The sequence below is a fragment of the Callorhinus ursinus genome, unplaced genomic scaffold (genome assembly GCF_003265705.2).
Source record: "Callorhinus ursinus isolate GAN/ISIS: 27379988/994484 unplaced genomic scaffold, GSC_fseal_2.0 scaffold63, whole genome shotgun sequence".
Lineage (NCBI taxonomy): Eukaryota > Metazoa > Chordata > Mammalia > Carnivora > Otariidae > Callorhinus > Callorhinus ursinus.
The window spans coordinates 1,930,952-1,948,200 of record NW_027397125.1 but is presented as its reverse complement, the minus strand read 5'-3'; the positions used below and the strand labels follow the sequence as shown (position 1 = coordinate 1,948,200).

The window sequence follows — 17,249 nt, the reverse complement described above, 5'->3', positions numbered from 1 at the left end:
AACAGGATAACTTATGTTTTACTGAACCTAAATAATTTTATAAATTCTCATTTTTCATTGAAATTTATTCGGAGGGGAAAAAAACCTGAATGACCAAAAAATAGCCATAATTATGCTTTATAGAGAAGTAACAACTAAACAAAATCTCCTGCATTCTTTGACAAAATATTAATATTCTATGGCTTTCCGACAATGTAATTTTAAACTGTTTCAACTGGTATCTTTTGTGGGAGTTCACTCACCATTTGTGAAAAGAGGCTCAGGGAGTTTTCTGAAGAAGGATTTTAGTAAACTGCTTATCACATTCAAATCTCGCCATTTCTAGGTGTACAAAATAGAAACATGGCATTTTTGTAGTCAATACCACCAAAGGGGGGGGGGGAACCCACCAATCTGGTATTTGAATAGAAATAAACACACTTACATCATCTTGTATGTCAATATCAGCCATCCCCTTGTTGAGTTCTTCTTGCATACTTGAAATGGCTGCGTTATTTCCAGGAACTCTATAAATACCTGTATACTCAAGACCTCTTTCTTCAACTAATTTGCAACATATGTCAACTATTAATGGAATATACTGCAAAACAAGAAATAAATATTTTATTTAATACAGCACAAATGTTTATATTTGTTAGCAGATATATATCGCAGCTAAGAGGCCCTTTCCATCCAAGAGGAAATACATACATTGCTGCTATTTGATAGAGAGAAAATGCAGAATATAGACATTGCGGAACCAGGAATAGATTAGAAGCAGCAAGAGAGATCTGGGACAGCGGGAGGAGAACAGGTCAAGACAGAGAGAGAAGGGTCCCCAGGGAGATGAACGTCGAAGAGGAAACGAGGCAAGTCTGAAGTAACGAGAAATGTGGGAACAGCACAGGTGAATACAGGGAAATAAAGTCCAAAAGAGAAGAGAGGGAGAGAATAACATCAAGCAACTCATGACACGAATCCTAACATGGACGGTGTACACACGCGCACGCACACATGCACATTTACATTTATTACACTTTCTTAATCAGGTTCCTGTTCTCATCCTTCTTTTAAGGTGCTAAAAGCAGAAACACACATGATTTGAAAATGAACTCTTAGCATTTCAGATACATTCCTAATGGATGAATCATTACTCTATCTCAGAGTCAATATGTTAGAAAAAGAGCATTATATATAAAATTATTCAACACACCCTTATGGGTCAGCAATGCTTAGGGAGTGGGCTATGAAGAGGAATATACTCAGCAGATTAATGATACTCTGTGTCATCTGAGGGGCTGTGTCCTCAGGTCCTATAATGCCTACAACTGAACTAATGACCGGAGGGAGTCCGGGCGGCTGGGGTCTCCTACCCGATTGGTATGTGCTGGTGGGCAGTCATCCAGTCTGACACCGAACGTTCCTGTAGCAGTGGGCTTTTTTTCAAATGTCTTTCTCATAATACTTGGAATGCCTTTTCTCCATGTGCCTTTGTCCTTTGGGGGACTGGTATCATCTTTTGATTGTTATGCAAAAAAAAAGACAGAAGAAGAAGAAAATGGAAACAAGCATGTTTATATCATGACTTTAAAAGGCCTTTATCAAGATTGATATACATCAGAGTCCTATACTATAAATGATAGATCCTATATTTATCAAAATACTGTATTATATTCTCTTCCTAATACAGCATTCCTTTTAACCTCCCATATAATTTAATGTAATCAGTTATGCTTTTCTACCGTTTTACAATCTGTACCATGGTTTTCTTTAAAACAGTCAAGAAAATAGGATCAATGTGACATCTTAATAGTGAGATTTTAGCAAAAGGAAACATGATGGTTTCATCTCAAAATAACAGTGCCTTGATCCTCTGCATTAAATTTTAGTGTCTTTTATGTAGATGTATATTCTCCTTCACTTCATCTTTATTATAAGACAAAGACTCATCTTAAGGGAAAGCCCCATTAGCCTAGACTGGGCCCACGGTGACCTTTGAGCTAGCGCACGATGGGCTGAGGTCAGCAAAAATGGTACAGAAAAACATGAAATACCTTTCTTTCTTTCTTTTCTTCCTTTTTTTTTTTTTTAACTTTTTTTACAGAGGGCAAGAGACAGGGTGCGGGGGAGACACAGAGTGGGGAGCGACAGAGGGAAAAGGAGAGAGAGAGCATCTTAAGCAGGCTCCACATGGAGCCCGACATAGGGCTCCATCTCACGACCCTGAGATCATGGCCTGAGCCAAAATCGAATCGGATGCCTAACCAACTGGGCCACCCAGGTGCCCCATGAAATACCTTTAAAATCCCAACTTTAACCCATCATCTTTGTTAAATTTATCCAGGAACACTAACATCAGTACCTTTACTGAGAAGTTTCCTTTCTGACTCTTCCTTGGGAGAGTGTGGACTTTGGGTCTTTGGCTCTGATTTAGCACCAAGCAGAGTTTGCCGAATGCTGAGACTCTGGCGAGGTGTTTTTGGCAACTGTTCTGCTTTGCTGCTGAAAGAAATGAACATTTCTTAACAACTGTGTATTTTACATCCAGAATTAACTTGTAGGCGTGGTGGGATTCTCACCTCATCAGACTGTTATATTCTTTTATTCTTCGGCTGATTAGATCCCTGTTAGTCACTCCAGTGTCCTACAGAAGAAACAGGAGGTAAGAATATAAAGTCAGTTTGAAACGTAAGTCGGGATCCCTACCTTTTTGAGGCTCTCTATTGTACTGCGCTGCTTAGCTAGGACAGTTCTTATACTCTCAATGGGTATGTTTTAAAATCTCTGTTCCCCATCACCATCCAGTATCACTATGCGGGAAATGATCCAAGTGCCCCCGCCACCTACTGCCAAAAGAGCTTTCTATTTTTTGTACCCCCACAATCCCTAGAATAGTACCAGCAAGCAGCAGGTGCTCAAACTTCCTGATGTGACATTTTTTATAAACGACTGGGAAGCAGCGGGCCAGTTTTTTTCTTTAATCCCAGAAAGAATGATCAGCATTTCAAAATAATACAGTTGGATAAAAGATGGAAAAATACTGTCAAAATCTGTTAATGATGAATTTATAGGAGTAGTGAGACAGAGGGTCATTTAGTATCAGAAGTGGCACACTTAGATTATCAGAAGAGAAAAAGCTCAAAACTGTCAGCCTCAACAGATTAACTTCTATAATGCTATATGGTAAACTCGGATTTCACCATGAAGATTTTTTTTCTACCAGTTCTAATTATACACTGACATGTATCCTCAACATTTTTTGTTTGTTTCATTTTGATTATAATGAATAATAAAATTTACAAATATAGGCTTTGGAGTTAAACAATTTCGAGTTCAAATACTCTTCCTACTTACCAGGTGAGAGATTAAGATCTAGAGTGAGATCGCAGGCCCGGGTTTAAATCCTAGCCCTGACACTTACCAGCTGTGTGACCGTATGGAAATCACATAACCTCTCTTTGCCACTGCCCTTGTTTGCAAAATGGTGATGACAGTAATAGGACACATTCATATGGTTGCTGAGACTTATTCATGTAAAATATTCTTACTTTCCCTGTTTGCTTTGAAGAAATTCAGGTCTGATGCCCTCTTTACAGTGCTGGTTATAGAACAAAGACTGTATTGACATGGATCTGGTGTTAATTTTTTAACCACAAACATGGTAGGGTGTAAACTATCAGAGAAAAAGGCACAGTCATTTTACCTATGACCTAAGTTTCCATAATTTGAATTGGACATAAGTGGAAATGACTATATTAGAGAACATACTTTGCATAACCTTACAGTTAATAGGGGTGTCCCTGTGTCCCGTGAGTTAGGGGAAAAGAATGTTGTGTGCTTTTTTTGCCATACCAATGAGCACAAAAAGTGAGAACAACATGTAAGAAAAACTGTGTTAATGATATGAAAAGATACTCTTGAGCAAAAGCTAGACTCCATCACTGCCGGCTGTGCTCTGTCAAGTTTATAATTACATACATTAGAAATACATTATCAATGAAATTCCTGTTGTAAAAAAATATCTTGATATCTGTGAGCCAGAAACTCTCAAGTCCCTAAACATTCCCTATTAAAAAGAAAAACTGGCTTTTCACATGATTTCTGACAATGCAGGTTTTCTGAGAAGCCAGTGACTGTACTACAGCAAGTTCTATTTATTCTCAGCTAAGTGTCTCCATGAAGGAAAATCCTCATACTTGTTATCCCTTTGCATTTACATAGTAATTTGTTTTGATAAATATTTTCACTCTAACTTAAGCCCCACAATAATCTTGTCTTTGAGATAAGGAACCAGATCTGGACTGATTTAATCATAAAGGCAATGACCAGGACTAGTACCTAGGATTTCCTGATCCTGCTTCTGAGAAAATAGGCAAAATATATGAATTATCTATTTTCGTACTTCAGTAATGTGATTTTTAAATAAGTGAAAATAATATAAAAGAGGTACACCTGAGTTTTCCTTTTGATAAATTTTTCAAGTGGAAACAGCCTATTTTAATTTTTTTCAAATGTATCAGATTTCTTTGTCTTCCTAAGAAAAAAGTGATGAAAGAATCTGGTTTTATCAACATCACTTTGAGCACACACCTCTTCGTTGAGGTTGCTGCTCTCCTGTATGGTCTTGATCCATGCTAGCATGTCGTCTCTGTCTTCAGCCTGAAATAGGCATTCACAGTCTGATGTGGTAAGTCGAAACACATTTTTCCTCTTGGTCTCACTGTAAGAGATGTCTATTAAGCATGCATTGACGCTGATAGGCTGCTCTTCTTCAGATGGAGTCATCTGTTCTCTTTTGTCTTTGTACAAGTAAAGCGAATGGCCTCGAAGCACAACGTACATCTGTTTCCACGGCCGAATACTTCCACCAACTCGCTGGGAAACAGGAAACAGTTCAGGGATACTTGATGTTTGTCTCATTCTTGGTGACATGATAAACACATCAAGCAACACTGTTAACACACACACGTGTACACCCAGTGGATATAGCAGGTGTCTGCTTCACGATCATATACGTTTGTTAGGAGAGGAATGACAAACACTGGAGCATACACCAAGCTAGGCAAGGTGTTCCTATCAAAATCAAGGAGGGTGAAATCTCAACTTTAATCTGGTTGGGGAAAAAAATGTATTGTTCATGAACAAAGTAGTTAAGATAAACTGAATAAAGTAAGGTAAAAGAAGAGTAGCAAAATTTATAAAATATATAAAAATGCTAAGAGAATAGAAAATAAGAACAAAATCCGTCCGAAAAATCTTCTCAGTGAGAGTAAGGCTTAAGACAAGTCCCAGATCATGCAAATGACAAACAACTACATAAGGAGATCCCAAAAAACAGGTACGAGTCATGAATGAAACTAACAAAATTGATCAACTTTATATGGTCAAGCAACAATATCCATATCCAAGGTGGGTTTTCTTAAAAATTAAACTCTTTTGACAGTATTAAAATTTTTTTATAAATAATCTGCCCAAATATTATAAGAAATTTTATGGCAAAGTTTTTATTATATTGAAATCTACTTAATGAAGCATCTAAATATTGTGATACTCATTTATATAACCCAGTATTTATAAAACAAAGTGAAAGGAGGAAATTATAAAGGCAATTTAAATGAAAAAAACTGAGAAAAGCTAAATTAAAAATTTTAAATTATTAATATGAAGAACTGCCACTCCTAAAGGAAGACTCTGTGAAAATCTATGGCTAAGAAACTATTTAAGAAAAAAAGCTGAGTTCCTTCTTAAATACCTTGATTTCTCCTTTTTGTTGGCAAAATATAAGACTGTATATTCCATTTACAGTTGAATACATAGGACGAAAAAATTTAAAATTATATCAATGATTAGAATTTTTTAAAAAATAATTTTTCCTTTGTGTAGAAAAAGCTATTTAGAAGTGATAATTTCCGTTCTCTCTTCTGGGTAATTTGCCATTTTATCTGTACAGACTTTATGTGCTATTTTGCAGGGGCTGCATTTCATACACCCGCAGCAGCTGAGAAAACGCACTACCTTGCCCTTGTCAGTGATAAGTGGTCGGAAATGGAGCCACCCTTCCTTGGCAGCATCGCTGAAAACCTCTGAGGAAGAATCTTTCCTGGACCCAGAGTCTTCTGACGACTTCTGGCTGTCTGTGATCTACAGAAAAGACCAAGAAAATATAGTAAAACACCAGCTTTTTCCTTTATCAACATTTGCACATTGAAATTGCTTTGCTGAAAAAAACACCTTTAATGTTCCAAATGAAGGGTTATTTTTGAAAAAATACTACCTTTATCAATTAAAGGAGAAAAATTTCTGGTCTTATTTATTTTTTTTAAAGTGAGTTGACTACCATCATTTTTTTAAAAAGTTGTCTGCAGGAATTTTTAATCATTAAAAAATAACAGAAATAGTATAATTTTCTGCTCTCAAGAGCTCATATTTTAGTGAGAAAGACAAATCGGAATAAAAAAGACAAGAAAATGATCAGACTGTGATTAGTACCATTTGGGAAAGGAACAAGGAGACGCAGTTAACAAATGACTTGAGTCGTGGCTAGAAGTTGGGGGCGCTGTGGCAAGGCCTCCTGAAGAAAGAGTATTTAAGATGAAATGTGGAGGAAAAATTTTAAAAGGGGCCATCCATGAAAGGTCAGGAAAAAGAAAAGTTCAGGGAGAATGTATAGCTAATGAATTAAGTATGTTTACCATTATCATTTTATTTTATTCATTTTTTTAAAGATTTTATTTGAGAGGGAGAAAGCATGAGCGAGGGTAGGGACAGGAGGAGAGGGAGAGGCAGGCTCCCCGCGGAGCAGGGAGCCCAACATGGGGCTCAATCCCGGGACCCTGAGATCGTGACCTGAGCCGAAGTCAGATGCTTAACCAACTGAGCCACCCAGGTGCCCCTTACCCATTATAATTTTAAATGTTCACTGTTCAGTGTGAGAGAAACAGCTAATGAATAGATTGTTTAGGGTCTTTTAGGACATGGTAGGATGCCTGTTGGGAAGCGATTAGGTGATGAATCAGGTTCCAGTTCAAAGGTCACTCCGCGAGCGCCTGGGTGGCTCAGTTGTTAAGCGTCTGCCTTCGACTCAGGTCATAATCTCAGGGTCCTGGGATCGAGCCCCGCAATGGGCTCCCTGCTCCGCGGGAAGCCTGCTTCTCCCTCTCCCACTCCCCCTGCTTGTGTTCCCTCTCTTGCTGTCTCTCTCGCTCTCAAATAAATAAAGCCTTAAAAAAAACAAAAGGTCACTCTGCTTGTCACCTGGAGAATGGATTCTCCAGCGTGAGAGTTACTGCAGGAATCCAGGTGAGGCTTGATGGTGGCCTGGACTAAAGTTAACTTAAGTGAAGACGGAGGAATGTAGAGCTTCAGGGTGTGTCCTGAAAGTAGAGTGGATAATAGTTGATATGACGGAGGGGGGGAAAGGAAGCCACAAGGCTAATGCCCAAATCTGGGGCCTGAACACCTGGGTGAAGTGAATTTAGTGAGATGGGGAAAACTGGTGGACACACATGTCTGGGGGTAATCCAGATCTCTTTGGCCATTATCGTGATTGCTTATTAAACACCCACATAAAGACAACAGCCTACGTGAGCTGCAGCTTGGGGAAGAGGCCAATGCCAGCAGTATAAATGTTGGGAGACCCCTGGTTAAGATCATGTTGGCAATGAGCGTAGATAGAGAAGAAAGAGGGTCAGAACCAGTTATAGACATTCCACCATTTTAATTAGGCAGAGGCAGAAATGGAAACCAGCAGAAGAAAATGTTTTAGGAAGGGAATGGGAAATTGTGTTGACTGAAAGGTCAAAGAAGTGAAAAATCGAAGATAACCATTAATTTTGGAACCTGAACGTCCCTGGTCACCTTGGTGTGAGCAGTGTCATTCTGGTGTGTGTGGGTTGAGAAAGACGGGATGGATGTGAGGCAGTGGACACTATAGACAATTTTTTCAAGGAGTTTTGCTGTGAGGACTGGAAGAGAAAATAGGCATAGGAAATAGAGGGGGATGTAGATTCAAGGGAGGTTTTTAAAAGATAGTACATAGTGGAATGTGCTTCTGTGATGGTGAATGAGCCACTGGCAAAAGCGATTTTGCAGAGGGGAGAGGGGTCTTGAAAAAGTTAAGTGACAGAATCAAAGAAATGTGGATGTAGGTTTTTCACAGGATCATGTTCCAAGTACAGACACTTACGCTAAGAGTGGAGGGCAGAAACTGGGGGCACAAATGAAGATGGCTGACATTTTTGGAGAATGTAAAACAAGGAAATTCCTGTCTAACAGCCTTTGGTGTATGTTTCCAATGAAGTATGAGGGAGGACTCGATGGGAGAGGACAGGGGTGGACTTCATGGAGAAAGGTGGAGGGGAGGCCTGAAGTAAGAATTTTGAGGAGAGAAAACAAGCATACAACAAATACAGGATTGCTGGGTAGTCAGATTTTTGGCCACAGACCGATGAAGTGAGAAAAATCAGCATTAATGTGTGTAAAGTATTATATACTTTGTGAATGTGTTTAGAAATTAGAAAAGAACACTATTTTCCAAATGTACCTGAAATTGACAGAATATACGATAATAGAAATAATTCCCTATAATGAGCCAAAGTAATAATCTAAGGTAAATAGAAACATTTATCATTTGCTGATACTTAAAAAATATTGAATACCAACCTTGATTCCTTTCAGGCTGGAGACGTGCTTGAAGGACCTGTTGGAAAGAAGTATGTAAATATTTGCAATAAGTGTGTAACACACCTTAAAGAAGTAAAAACAATTTGAACATTACAAGTAACCTGTCAATGATAAGCTGACATTTCACCATTACCATGTTAAATGTTCACTGTGCCATGCAAATGAGAAAAACAGCTAACTGTGCAAGTACTTAAAGTTTTGATTCCACGATCAAAGCTTCCTTAGTGGATCTGGTAAATTTAAACTGTCTCTGCATGACGTGTCAGGTTTTATCCTTCCTTTTAGATGAAAGAAAAAACTACTCAGGCTAAATATGGAGCTTTAGAATAAATGATTCGTTAACCACAGTTGCAATGCTCTATTAAAGGGCTTCCACAATATTAATAACGATGGACAATGCTGCAGGGAGAGCGTAGTGAGGGCCAGTCTGGGCCCACCACTCCTCCTGCCAACCACATTTGGGATGCTTTGGTGTGAGACCAGCTGCTGCCACTGAAAGGCTTAGGGCTTCTGAACATAGGTTCGCTTTAACTATTCAAAACAATTTAACTGTAGGGGACAAAGATTTATTTTTTTAATTCAAAATTCAATTTAAGGAATTTAGGATTGCAAGATGAGACTGAGGATGGCACTGCCCTCCCCTTTCAAACCACCCCAAACAAGATAGCCAGAAACAGATATGCAAACTCCATCTCCAGCACTATCAGGAGACACCTGTAACTCTGAACAGCAATGGATGCTCGTACATGAAGACGGGTGGTTAAACGCGGTGAAGGAAAGGATGGATACAGGAAGATGGGACACCGCTCGTTGCACATCTCTAGACAAAACTGCAGTGCACTGCCCTCTGAAGATCAAAACTTTCCCCTGTTTGGAACATTGGGAAACAGGGTGCCGGAGCTGGGGACAGGAGCCTTGCTCAGCACCACGTCTATCAGGGAGTATAAAAACGAAGGAGGAAACACACAGTCATCTTTGCAGGAAGCAGTGTGCAGTTGGTGCAGGGTGAAATAGACTCTGAAATGCGGCAGTTATGATATCTTTTTAGTGAGGAAGAAGTAAAGGCTAAAAGAGCTCATAAATTCAACACTGCATCATCAGAACAATTCCTGCTAGTCTGGACCACTGCCGTGGACACACCCCACACAAACTTCCCCCATGTAGCTGGTCCAGGAAGAACTGCTATTATTGGACTATAAATAATCATTGAATGGAAGCTTCAGAGAATCTATACAAAAATACTGATTAAAAAAAGACAAATTGTTCTCTGAAGGTTCAAAATCATAAAATGTCAATGTTCCTTAATTGTATAAATTAAAACACTGCGTCACTAACACTATCCATAAAAATTTAAGAACTAGAAAATTGACTTTAAAAGTTGAAGTAGTGAAATAAACAGAAATAGCCAGGAGAATTTAGAAAAAACATAAAGTAATGAGAGAATGGTCCCATCGATAATAAAAACATTATAAAACCACTACAATGAACAGAATCTGGTGTACATGAGTAGACAGATAAATCAACTGAACAGAATGGAGGCTAAAAATAAAACTAAATATATTTAATAATTTAGTATATAAAAAAGATGAAATATCAGTGGGAAAAATATAACATTCAATATAGATGCTTTGGGGACAATTGAGAGACATTGGAAAATACAAAGCTGGCCCTTTATCTCACTAATTGGAATAAAATAAACTCCAGATGAATCAAAGTTGTAAACACACACACACACACAAAAGACAAAGAAAAACATAACATTGAGAGGGAAACACAGAAGACTTTTGTAATTCTGGATGAAAGGCTTTTTCAATATAACTCAAAATCTGAGGCCGTTTAAAAAAAATCCTAAATTTAACTGCAAAGAAAAAGTTTATTTTTGCAGTTTAAAAAAAAAGTAGGAAAATCCAGTGAAAAATACTGAATTGGAAAAAGACTTGCAACACTTATCTCAGAAAAGAGCTAGTTTCCTTTATATGAAGAGCCCCCAGAAGTCAGTAAGGAAGAGCAGTAGGGAGATGGGCAGAAGATATGAATAAGCAGTTCACAGGAAAATATAAGTATCTCTTAAATATATATGAAATGATATTCAATTAATAAGATATTTAAAAAAAAAAAATCCCCACAATGTGATACCATTAGATTTACAAAAATTCAAATGTTAAATAACATGCTGGGCCAGTGAGGGGCAGAGACTTCTGTGCATTGTTGGTGGGAATGTGATTTGGTATAAGCTTTATGGAGAGCGGCTGACAATGTGTATTAAATAAAAAATACACACTCCCTTGATGTAACAATCCTTCTTCCAGCCATACTCACTTATATACTAAGTGGACTATGTACAAATATAATCACTGAAGTATTGTTTGCAGTGCATAAGATTCAATCACCCTAAATGTCTACTTATAGACTATAGAATGACAGATATATTTTGGTACAACTATTCAGCGGAAAATGAAACAAGCATGAAAAAGCTGAGCCAGGAATACACACACTGGATGATCTCCATGATCAGTGTGCACAGCATCTATCATTTATTTATAAAAATAATTAGAATATGTACACCCACATATAAGGCTACCTAAAACGTGTACATGTGATCTTATGCAGAGAGTAGCTAGAAAACAGTAACAAAGTTATATGTTTGAGAAGAGACCTTGGTGGCCAGAAGCTTCCAGTAGCAGTCATTGTTTAATACATATATTTTTTGCATTATGTTTATGTGTTACTGATTTTTAAATACTAATTTTAAAAAATTCACCTGAATATATTATGGAATAACAACTTTATTTTTTATTTGCATTTCTAATATAAAGTTAAAAGTATAAAAGAAATCATTAAAATTCAGTCTTTGTATGTCAAAGTCATGCTGAGCACCCACAAACAAATATTTAAAATGATATGCTCGAGGGGTGCCTGGGTGGCTCAGTCGTTCAGCATCTGCTTTCAGCTCAGGTCATGATCTCAGGGTCTTGGGCTCGAGCCCCATATTGGGCTCCCTGCTCCGCGGGGAGCCTGCTTCTCCCTCTCCCACTCCCCCTGCTTGTGTTCCCTCTCTCGCTGTGTCTCTCTCTGTCAAATAAATAAATAAAATCTTTAAAAATAAATAAATAAATAAATAAATGAAATGATATGCTCGAGACTTACAATTTCCCATCTTCCCGGTAATCATCGAGACCCTCATCATAGGATTTTGATCTTTCAGTCTTCGAGCTGGGCTGGGCATCCAGGCTGGGAGGTCCCACAGATTCTGTAATTAAAAGCCAACATGTAGACCTTTGCGAGTGGTTTCCAGATCGTTTTCATAGGAAGGAGATCCCAGTGTGTCACAGCGTTCTAAGTGGAAAACTGAGAGAGAGATGGTTTGCACAGCCACTCACGAGAACGTACCCTGGTCATGGGAGAGCTGGCGGCGAATTAAAGGAGCCGACGTGGTGAGGCTGGGTGGGACCATTGCAATGGAGGGTGCCTGGGGCACCTGGGGGGTGGAGGCTGAGATGACAGCAGAAGCAGGGATGTGTGCAAGGTCATGATCAATGCTGGGGCTCGTTGGTTCATCTAGAAAATAAAATGAAAATAAATGTTGGTGGTGCGCCTGGTGGCTCAGTCGATGGAGCACGTGACTCTTGATCTCGGGGTTGTGAGTTCAAGCCCCACAATGGGGTTAGAGCTTATTTAAAAAAAAAAAAATTAAGAAAAAGAAAAACAAATCAGAATGCCAAATGACCTAATTACTAATAATCAATATTCATTATTTTAAAAAAAAGATACAGATTTTAACACTTAGCCACTAAAGCACCAATAAATAACATAGTTGTCTGTTAAAAATCTTATACAGTTATTACTCTCGTAAATTCCAAATAATTCTAAGAATGTGGTCCAAGAAATTAAGTTGCTTCTTTACCAACAATTAATACTTCACTAACAGATAATCAAGATAGCAAAGTTACAGGTATTCAGAACCTAAAGCTATAAAAGCAGAACAATAATCACCCTAAAAGAATTACTTTCCCAATTGTAAATGTCTTCATTTCAGGAAGCTAAGCAAGGTGACTGGGAGAAATAAATGGCTATTGTTTAAGCCACCCGGTCTGCGGTATTCAGTGGCCCAAATGGACTGAGACAACCACTGGTAGTTTGGAATACATGCCCTCTTCCCCAAGCAAATGTCAGCCCTCACCCAGAGGAGAAATCCCCACTTGCCCCCTCGAGCAGATGCCCTGGTACCCCTGTAGAAATATAGATGTTTTAGATGTTATGAATTTTAAGCTTCTCAAAAGCCTGTCACAATCTGTCAAGAGCAGAAATGCCATATGCATGCATACGTAATAACACTAGCTAACATATGTACAGAGCTTAGTAGGTACCAGCACTGTACTAAATACTTTAAACATATTTTTCATTTAATCCGTAAGAAATCCTATGAAGTAAGTACTATTTTACAGATGGAGAAGCCAAAACAGACTGGTTAAGTAACTTGTGTAAAGTTACCAGCCACAGGGACAGAATGTGGACCCAGAGAGTCTGATACCAGAATTTTTGCTCTAGAAGTATAAATTATATTTGTTTTCCAAACTGGTGAGTAATAGCTCTGTTCAAAATTCTTACTCTTATAAAAAACATCAATGGTCTAAATTCTAATATTCTAGGCCAGGAGACTATAATTTAATAGAATACCAGAACTATATTCCCTAAAATCAAATGCCCTACGTCTTAGAAAATCATAACAAAGCCCTTTATAAAGAATATACTATAATGATGAAACAGGCTTTTGATTTCTTGATTTAAAAGATTAAACTATTTTAATTTTGACCAAATTCTAAGAATGCTCTATCATTTTAATGGTTAGCATTTTCATCAAGATGACTAATAGTCATTGTTAGTTCATCAAGATAACAAAGCTACAACATTTATAGCTAAAATCTGTAAATTCTATTTTAAGCTTATTTTATGTTTTTACAAAGTTTTTAAAAGCAGCTCTTTATATTTTAGCACTAGAAAACATTTTTAAAATTTCTCTATGAATCAAGTTTACTAAGTATATGACAATTAAATATCCTATGTTAGTGAGCATGCAATTACTCCTTTTTTCAAAAGAAGATAACTAATTTTTAGTCAACTGAATAAGGATAAAAATTTAATTTTATTAAAGATTATAATATTCTTTAAAACTGTCATTATGATGTAAATTACCACAAATTAACCAACTTTTTCAAATGATACATGTGTATGAAGTAAGTTGGGTCTTCTGGGGTCGGCGTGGGCCACCAAACTGTTATGAATTCAGATGCATGGTTATGAATGGGAAAATACTGTATTCTTTAGAAATCATCTGGTGTATGCAGTACTGAGAGTATTAACGCAGGAAGAAATTTCCGTACAGAAAACATTCCCAACAGTGGTGGGTAATACTGTGTCAAAGAGTGCTTAGGAGATGCCGTGGGAGAAACCTTTCAAGACAATTTTAGGCCTTGCAAAGTAATTTGCAACATTTCTACATTTATTTATTTAAAATTAAATATCACCGAGTGAAATACACAATGTTCATGGATTAAATATTAAACAAACTTTCAAAGGCAATTTTTTCTTATGACTCTGGACTTCCTAGAGGTATGCATTCAATCTCTTTTGACTTACTACATTTTGGAGGAAATTTCTGTATTACACTGGGTTGAAATAATCTCTGCTTTAAGCCTGTGTGTGCAAAAAGGGCTGGAATAGACACCCACCTGCTCCAGTAAGCAAGGGTGAATGGAGAGGCCTGGGTGGGAGGCTAGTACCCTGTGCTCACACACTTCAGTCCTGTTGCACTCTTTAGAATAAATATATTTACTACTATGTTAAAGAGAGACAAGGAAAAGCTATACTTTTTAAAATACAAAGAATTACACTACCTCACATTTATGTAGATACTTTAATAAAACCAATTCTTCATTCCCTATAAAAATGTGAGAAATTTTTTATTGTCTTAAAAATACCATTGTTGTTGTAATATTAGTAGGAATTTTAAAACCCTAATTTTAACATATGCTTTCATTATTACCAATATGTAGATTATGTACAAACAAGAATAATTCAGGCATATCTCATTTTCCACTCTAAGAAAATGTGTACTATCTAGTTGTCCAAAGAGAAAACCAGTGTGCTGTCAGATTTTCAACGATTTTCTATATTTTTAATAATCAAACTTAAATACTCTGCCAGATGAAAACAACCAATCATCTTTGTCTGAGGCATGTCACATACTACATTAAGATGTTAAGTTATGCATGCAGAACACATTTATGAACTATCAAGGCTGTAGACTTGCTATTATCACGTGGCATAATCCCTCATGGTAAACTGAACTACATAATCAAAGGGCTGACTGAACATTTGAGGCCTTAATTTACTTTAGTCACTAAAAGCCCCATAGCTCTTCACAATAAAGAAAAGGTGGAGAGGACACTGAAATTGTTATATACTCAAATTCAAAGTGATCACTGTTTCTTAATCTGTAAAAAAAAAAGACAGACCTAAGTGCCCCAAATTTTTATTTTATTTTTGGAAAATACTGTTTTCCAAAAATAGATAAAGAACTAATTCTCAAAGAAAATACACACTCCGTATTTCAATTTGGATTTTTTTCCAAAGGGAGAATACTACAAGTTATTATGTTTAAGCTGATGATTCATATCTGAATAAAAAATTTTCACTGTTACCGCTTTCAACTAAAATTCTAACAGAACATCTATAAGATTTCACAAATCAAGAAAAATATAGGGCCATCTGGGTGGTGTAGTCAGTTAAGCGTCCAACTCTTGGTTTTGGCTCAGGTCATGATCTCAGGGTCCTGGGATCGAGCCCTGCACTGGACACTGCTCAGCGTGGAGTCTGCTTGGAATTCTCTCTCCTTCTCCCTCTACCCCTCCCCCCATTCTCTCTTTCCCTGAAATAAATAAATAAATCTAAAAAAAAAAAAGAAAAATATAGACAGGTAGAAAATCAATTAAGCATATTGTGAAACTTTATGTATAACTCTTAGACTTACTTTTCAAACAACAAAGAAAAAAATGGAAGCCCTAATATATATTGAGAGCTCTTATAAATAGGAACAACTAAAATCATAACAGAAGAAGAGCAAAATACATGAAGAGACAAATCATGGAAGCCTAACAAAAATGTTGGGGGAAAAAAAAAAAACCTTGTGACAACCTGACTACTAATGAAGTAACACAATGAAACCAAGTAAAACAGGACAGCTGTTTTTCATCTTATAACCTGGCAGATATTTTCATCTCATGATGTTCTTATCTTCTTTGTTCCTCTTCATCTTCTGCATGATGACTGCAGAGAACGCATGCTGCTAGCTGCTCATCTCTATCTTTGGGGTACGGCGGGGCCACCAGAGGGCTCACCCTTCTGTTGGATGGGCATGCACGCCAGGCCTGACCCCTCACAGGGTCCTCACGCACTGAGTCCACGTTGACTGGCCAAGGGCAAGGAATCTGATCCAGTCAGGACCCGTCATAAGTCTCTCCATCAGATTTCATATATGGATACTGAAAAAAGTATGGTCTTTCTCTTCCCTTCCCTTGGGGAACAAGAACTATAAAAATCAGTAAACTGAGCTGCCAGTGGCCATCTTTTCTACCATGTGGAGAAAAAGTATCTGAGAATGAAGAAAGCAAAACTGAGAAAAAGATACACAATCTTGATGCCAAATCACTTGAGTATTCAGATCCAGCCATGCACAGAACTAGGTCTACTCCAAAACTTCTTCACTGTGAGCCAACATTCCTTTTTGGCATGAGCTAATAAGAAAAAACTCTGTATCATTTGTAACCAAGAGAATTCCAATCAGCACAAAAGTAGAACACAGTGTGTTTCTAGCCCCCCCTTCACAAACAAGCATTACTCCTCAGGAGACCTACAGTCCAGTGCTGCAGGTTAGAACAGAGCACAACAGGCCTCTTCTAAAATGAGCTGGGTTATGACGAATTTTTCTCACCATTCAAATAATTACTCAAAGAAAGCATGACATCAACGTAGTTTGTATTTTAAAATTATAGTTGAGAATAATTTTATAAAACTCTGTGAAATTACTGTAATTTTTGGCATAGACAATGGCTAAACAGTCTGTTCCTTGAAGTACCTTTGCTTTTTATTTCACTTCTGCTAGGAAGAGGTAATCCTAACCCCTCCCCAAATTACACTATCATTTAAGGAATGTTAACAGCATACTATTCAAAGGTAGAATAAACTGTGTGTTGCAAAGGGAGGAGTAAATCTGTATAAGTTGGAAGAAATGGTGGCTAATGTAAAAGTGTATAGGAAGGGGTGCCTGGGTGGCTCAGTCAGTTGAGTGTTCGACTCTTGATCTCAGCTCAGGTCTTGATCTCAGGATTGTGAGTTCAAACCCCTCAATGGGCATATTTCCAAAATAACATGAGTGTGTGTGTATAATTTTTACTAAAAATATGGATTGAACAAACTGCTTCTGTTCCAAGTCCACAAAAAGGGACATTCACTACAAATGACCTAGAAAGTCAATCTATATCTCAAGCAAAATACATGTTTAAAAATCTTTGAGATTTTTCCTTGTCCTT

The 17,249-nt window shown here is 37.5% G+C and overlaps 1 protein-coding gene across 1 annotated transcript in view; it reads right to left on the bottom strand.

Moving 5' to 3' along the window:
• The window catches only part of ARHGAP21 (Rho GTPase activating protein 21), a 131,025-nt gene that overhangs the window by 11,167 nt on the left and 102,609 nt on the right, over window positions 1–17,249 (bottom strand). Inside the window, 10 exon segments of the mRNA XM_073885627.1 lie at window positions 243–321; window positions 425–580; window positions 1,353–1,495; window positions 2,342–2,478; window positions 2,559–2,623; window positions 4,570–4,854; window positions 5,995–6,120; window positions 8,641–8,677; window positions 11,809–11,911; window positions 12,052–12,219. Coding sequence (XP_073741728.1) covers window positions 243–321; window positions 425–580; window positions 1,353–1,495; window positions 2,342–2,478; window positions 2,559–2,623; window positions 4,570–4,854; window positions 5,995–6,120; window positions 8,641–8,677; window positions 11,809–11,911; window positions 12,052–12,219 — 1,299 coding nt within the window.